Here is a 6,348-nt window from a genome sequence, read left to right as displayed (position 1 = left end):
AAGACTACAAAGATTTAATTTAAAATCACAGTGTCTCAGCCAGGATACCCGCCACTAGGGGAACACCCAAGTCCAAAGGTCCTCAAGGGGCTCCTCCAGGCTCAGCAGCAAGGAGCCAACAGTGCAGTAGCTGTAGCTTCTGGCCCCTCAACTATCCTCCCAAGGGTGAGGTCCACTCAAGTGCTCACTGGGGCAGGTTCTGCTGCTGACGCTGCTGCCACAGGCTCCTTCTGCACTAGCTCAGGCTCGTCCTCACCATCCTGAGGTGGGTGCACCAGAACCTTGTCTAAGATGCCAAACTCCTGGGCCTCCATGGGACTCATGTAGCGGTCTCTCTCCATGGCCGACTCTGGGGGAGGGGGGAAGCGGGAGGCAGGACATGTGTGGTTAAAAGCAGAGACCTGGAGCCCTCGCTGGTGTGGCTGTTGGTTGAGCATCATCCATGCACCAAAAGGTTGCCAGTTCCCCATCAGGGCACATGCCTTTCCCACTTTGTGCTCGTTTCTAAATACCATTGCTAAAATACCCATTTCAATTGTTTTTACTTGTTAGTAATGGGTGATAATCTGGGAAGGGGCATGAATCATAAGTGGATAATGAGATAAATTTCAGATTGAACATACCCACACAGCCAGCACCCAGATCAAGAAATGGGACATTGGCCTGGCCGGGTTGCTCAATGGGTTGGAGCATCATCCCGTACACTAAGATTATGGGTTCGATTCCCAGTCAGGGCACTTACCTAGATTGTGGTTTCGATCCCCAGTCGGAGTGCATATGGGAGACAATTGATCGATGTTTCTCTCTCACATTAATATTTCTCTCTTCCCCTTCCTCTCTCTCTCAAATCAATTTAAATATATACATATATATACACACCCACATATATATGTATATGTGTGTGTGTGTGTGTGTATGTATATATATATATGTGTGTGTGTGTATATATGTGTATATATATATATATATATATATATATACACACAAATATAAATATCTTCGGGTGAAGATCAAAAAAAAAAAAAGGAGCCCTAGCCGGCTTGGCTCAGTGGATAGAGCATCGGGCCTGCGGACTGAAGGGTCCCAGGTTCGATACCGGTCAAGGGCACATGCCTGGGTTGCAGGCTCGATCCCCAGTAGGGGGCGTGCAGGAGGCAACTAATCAATGATTCTCTCTCATCATTGATGTTTCTATCTCTCCTTCTCCCTTCCTCTCTGAAGTCAATAAAGAAATTTAAAAAAAAAAAGGAGCATCGCTAGACCCCCTGAAACGCTGCTTGAGCCCACTTCCTGTCACCACGTCCTCCTGCCCAAGAGTAACCACTATCGTAACAGTGGCCTAACAGTTATGCCTGTTTTTGTTCTTTAAATATGTGGAATCACAGTGTTTACTCTTTTTTCCACTCAGCATTAGGTTTCTGAGATTCCTCCAGGCTGCCATGTCATCGGGGACCATTCTCTCACTGCTGTATAGTATTCTACTCTGTGAATAAACCTCCACCAATGCACTCATTCTCCTGCTGTGGGCATCTGTATTTGGGGCCTGTATGAACAGGACTGCCATCAGCATTCCTGTCTGCATCTTTGATGGACATAAACACTCAGTTCTCCCATATATGCTGAGTGGGGGAACCCCAGCATCTTTTCGCATGTTTAGCCTTCGCCAGTAATGCCAAACATCTGGAGTTAGGGAGCTGCAGGTCAGAGCCTCAGTGGCTCTACCATTTTCACTCCGGCCTGCAGGATAAGCGTTCCAGTTGTTCCACATGCTTGTCAGCATTTGATGTTGTCAGTATTTTATATTTTAGCTATTCCAGTGGATTGAAATGGTATCTCGTTGTGGCCTTAATTTCTAATTTCTTTTCCCTCATATCTCATAATGTCATGATTAAACAGCATCACTAAAGATGGTGAGCATCTTTTCTTCTTTTTTTAAAATACATTTTTATTGATATCAGAGAGGAAGGGAGATGGGGAGAAAGATAGAAACATCAATGATGTGAGAGAATCATTGATTGGCTGCCTCCTGCATGTCCCCTACTGTGGATCGAGCCTGCAACCCCTGGGCATTTGCTGACTGGGAATCGAACACCGGACTTCTTGGTCCATGGGATGAGGCTCAATCCACTGAGCCAGCACAGCCGGGCGTGAGCATCTTTTCTTATGCTTTTTGGCCACTTGGAATATTCTTTGTGGAAGGCCCTGCTCAAACCTTTTGACCCATTTCAATGAAGTTTTTGAAGGTTTTGTAAATTATTTTTTTAAGTGCTTAGAACAGAGGTTCTCAACTGGAGGTGATTCTGTCTCTCAGAGGACACTGGGCAATGTCTGGAGATAGTTTTGGTTGTCATAGTTAGAGGATGTTCCTGGCATCTAGGGTGGCAGCCAGGGGTGGTGCTCAGTACTCTACAGTGCCCAGGACAGTCCCCACCACAGGGAATGATTGACGCCGAGTGTCAGTAGTGCCAAGGTTGAGAGGCCCTGGCTCAGCGCAAGCCTGACACTTACACCTGTGTAGGTTCAAATTAAGGAAGGGGAGCAGTGGGGGTCTGCCTGGGGCAGGGCACTCACCAATCACCTGTAGGCTCTGTTTGGTGTGCTTGGCATAGATGGTGTAGAGCTGCTTCTTGAGTTTTATGATCTCCTCTGCCTGAATGGCGATGTCGGTGGCTTGGCCCTGGGAGACGTCCCAAGGAGAAGGTTGGAACCAGTGTCAGCACGCATAGGAAGGCTGGAGATGGGGACGCGGGAGCCCCCTTTGGACTTTGAACTGCCAGTGGTCAGGCAGGTGGGTCAGGGCTTTAAGTCCTGCTTCATCCTCACCACCATCAGGAAGGCTTTCTGGATTAAGCATATTATCTTATTTTCTGTATCTGGACCTCACTGACCTAGAGGAATGGTCCCTACCAGGGCTAGCTAATTCCTAGAGATAGCAAGCAGCTCACCTAAAAGCACACCTTTCATGTGCAAATCAGACAATTCAGAGGCCATATTCCCACCACCTCCTGGATTCCGAGCCACTATTCCTGTCCCAATCCCCCCAAGGCCAGTTGCCATACAACTAGGGAGAGCTATTACACCTCAGAGCTTGTTACAGTTATTCAGACTAGCCAATCTTAAGGCTGTTTATCTTGCCTTGCCCCCAGTTTTCCCCACAGACACGACAGTAAAGGCTCTTGTCATGTTTTCTTCCTGCTCCCTTTGCCGCCTGACCAACCCTGGCGCTTGCCCGTGTCCCTGCCATAGCCTGGCATGCCCCTTCCTTTTGGAGACTGTGAGTAACAGACTCTTCAACAGCAGTTGGCTTCTGTTGACCTCAGAAGCTGAATAATAATAAACCCTACATTTTAAAACACTGACATCCCCACAGGAGTTTCACCTAGTCAGTCCTTCTGTCTAGACCCCTGTCCCCCATCCCTAAAGCAGCTTGCAGGGCCTGGCACTCACCCGGGCGCCCCCAGAGGGCTGGTGGATCATGATGCGTGAATTGGGGAGTGAGTGGCGCATGCCTGGGGTGCCCGCGGCGAGAAGTAGGGAGCCCATGCTGGCGGCCTGGCCAACACACCATGTGCAGATGGGGTTCAGGATGTACTGCATCGTGTCGTAGATGGCCAGGCCCGAGGTCACCAGGCCACCTATGGGTGTGAGCGCAATTAGGGGCTGTGCCAGCTCCTCCCACCATCCTTTCCCTATATTAGGCCCTGATCTTAGGTAGAGTTGGTGTGAATGCAGTCGTTTTTTAAAAAAATCCTCTCCCAAAGGTTGGTATTTTAGAGAGAGAAAGAGAAACATTGATGTGAGAAAAACATGGATTGGCTGCCTCCCATATATGCCACAACCAGAGATTGAACCTACAACTAGGTATATGCTCTGACCAGGAATCGAACCCACAACCTTCTAGTGCATGGGACGATGCTCCAACTGAGCCACTAGGGCTAGATGCAGCTCTTTAAAGCAGGGTCTGCAAATACCTCAGGGGGGAGGGAGGTGACAGGAACAGGTGACACAGGCCAGGTGGGAACAAAATGAGAGTGCTTGCTCCAGAGTGACTTGTTGCCACCTGTGCATGTGGGCCCAGAGCGACCAGATATGCAAATTTTAAGAGATACTAGAAATTCGGAGATGTGGCTGAGGGTGAAGCTCTGGAGGCAGCCTGCCTGGGTATAACCCCTGGCTGGGCAATCATCTGTGTGGCCTGGGCAAGTTACCTAGCCTCTCAGAGCCACAGGGTCTCCTCGGTGAGGTTGCCATAAGGATCAAATAAGTTAAATGCACATAAAGTGCGTAGAAAAGTGCTTGGCATAGGAAACAATCAAGATTGGCTATTCCTTTTTTGAGGGGAGAGGGTGGTGGTGGTGGTGGTGGAATCTATCAATTTTAAAATGTTGACAACTAGGTCAGGTTGGTAAAATGTTATGTGTGTGAAAAAGACAAATACCATATGATTCCACATATATGATGAATCTAAAGAACAAAATAAACAAATAAGCAAAACAGAAAAAAACCCTCAGATACAGAGAACAGACTCATGGTTGCTAGAGAGGGGGGGAATTGGGAAAAAAGGTGAAGGGATTAAGATGCACAAATTGGCAGTCACAAAATAGTCATAGGGATGAAAGTTCATCATAGGGAATATAATCAATAAAATTGTATTAAGCATGCATGGTGCCAGATGGGTGCTGGAATTATCAGGGGGGTCGCTTTGTAAATCACATAATTGTTTAACCACTATGCTGTACACCTGAAATAAATATAAAATAAAATTGAATGCCAACTCAACCGTAAAAAAAAAGTTATGTCTTTGTTCAAAAAGGAAAATTCAGCTGAAGGTTTGTGAACCTAGACTTAAAAGCAAGGACCAGTTTTTGGAGGGTTCAAGACACTTTTGGAATTCTGAAGTTAATTCTGAATCCCTACTTTCTCCAGAGAGAGAACATCCCTGATGGGGTTGGGAAAGGCGGGGTGTGTGTGTGTGTTTGTGTGTCAGAGTCTCCTAAGTCACCTAGTGCATCCAAGCAGTACCCCCTCAAACTTAGAGGTTCCTCCCCCTCTCTCCACACTCACCAGGGCTGTTGATGTACATGTGGATGGGCTTCTTGTTGCTCTCAGACTGCAGGAAAAGCAGTTGCGCGATAACCAGGCTGGCCACATTGTCATCAATCTGCATAGTGGGGAAGATAAGTGTCCCCAGGTTGGGGTGGGGAGAGGGCTAAGGGAGGCAAGTTTTGGCGTGGCTGGGGATGAATCAAGGAACCAGGATGACTGTCAGAGCCCAAGTAAGACGGGTCGGAAAGAATTCAGGATTCAGGAGGGTATGCAGGGGGTGGTTGGGACTCAGGGAGTTTGGGGCACAGGAAAGGCAGAGTCAGTGGGCTCAGAGCACAGGAAGGGAAGGGGTCAGAAGGGTTGGGGGACTGGAGTCCAGGAACCGGGACGGGATCATAGCTGTGGGAGGGAGTTCAGAAGTCAGGGAGAGGAGGGTTTGAAGAAGGGGTCAGGAGGGAATGGTGGGGAGTACGTGGGGCCGGGGGCGGGGTAGTCAGAAGGCTTATATACAAGGAAGAGGGTGTCAAGTTGTGATTAAAGCGGAGCCCAGGGAGGAAAGTCAAATGGGAGAGGTCAGGGAGTCAATGGGATTCGAGAATAAGGGGCGCCTAGGATCCGGGCAGGAGCAAGGGAGGATCAGCGTGCTGGGTGCTTACCGGACCCATGACACACACGATGCGCTCCCTCAGCAGCCGCGAGTAGATGTCATAGGCACGCTCGCCGCGACCCTGGAGGAGAAAGATGAAGGTGAGGGTCAGGGCGGCCGTACCCCCAGCCCAAGCCCCCAGGCCTGTTCTCCGCCGGCCACTATACCGTCTGCTCCACCACGATGGGAATGAGCGGGATAGCCCGGGCCGCCGTCGTGTGCAAGCTCCGCTGCAGGGCCAGACCCGTCTGGGGCATCCGCTGTGTGGGGAAGAGGGCGGCGAGGCGAGGCCATAACGCGGGGTACCTTCCTGCCGCCACCCGGGTCCCCCCGACCAGCATTCCGCTCCACATCCCGACGCTCGTCCCTCCCGGCTTCCGTCCGACGGCGGAACTACAACTCCTAGGGTGCTTTGCGCACACAGCGCTAGCTCTCTAGGCCGCCCACTTCCGGGAAGTTGGATGGGCACGTTCAGAGGCGGGGCGGAGCCATGGGAGGAAGTGCAATCCAGGCGAAGCTGGAGAAGTTTTAGAACCTCCAGTTCGAGTCCCTTTCCTAACAAATTCGTCATAATATTCTGCTGTTCATTACTTATTTTAAAAAATCAACATTCGGCCCTCCCCTAGTGACTCAGTTGGAAATTGTCCTGTACACCA

General features: G+C 49.7%; 1 protein-coding gene across 1 annotated transcript; it reads right to left on the bottom strand.

Moving 5' to 3' along the window:
* On the bottom strand, positions 1 to 6,122 carry CLPP (caseinolytic mitochondrial matrix peptidase proteolytic subunit). Its single transcript, XM_080674483.1, has 6 exons — positions 5,860 to 6,122; positions 5,703 to 5,774; positions 5,065 to 5,161; positions 3,448 to 3,635; positions 2,572 to 2,677; positions 1 to 349 (listed from the first exon to the last, which is right to left on the bottom strand). Exons 1-6 carry the CDS (start codon positions 6,043 to 6,045, stop codon positions 177 to 179), a joined length of 822 nt encoding a protein of 273 aa, XP_080530609.1. The 5' UTR covers positions 6,046 to 6,122; the 3' UTR covers positions 1 to 176.
* Positions 6,123 to 6,348: the final 226 nt, after the last annotated feature.

This window comes from Plecotus auritus (assembly GCF_963455305.1).
Source record: "Plecotus auritus genome assembly, chromosome: 6".
Classification (NCBI taxonomy): Eukaryota; Metazoa; Chordata; class Mammalia; order Chiroptera; family Vespertilionidae; genus Plecotus; species Plecotus auritus.
The sequence above is the reverse complement of the archived record's forward strand: the minus strand, read 5'-3'. Positions and strand labels throughout refer to the sequence as shown.

What these genes read in the sequence shown, in the direction of transcription:
- CLPP (XM_080674483.1), bottom strand. Translation starts at nt 6,045, where the DNA reads ATGTGGAGCGGAATGCTGGTCGGGGGGACCCGGGTGGCGGCAGGAAGG. An exon ending in CCATCGTGGTGGAGCAGACG is followed by an intron (nt 5,775 to 5,859) that starts GTATAGTGGCCG and finishes TTTCTCCTCCAG; the next exon opens with GGTCGCGGCGAGCGTGCCTA. An exon ending in ACAGAGCCTACAGGTGATTG is followed by an intron (nt 350 to 2,571) that starts GTGAGTGCCCTG and finishes CCCCTCCCCCAG; the next exon opens with AGTCGGCCATGGAGAGAGAC.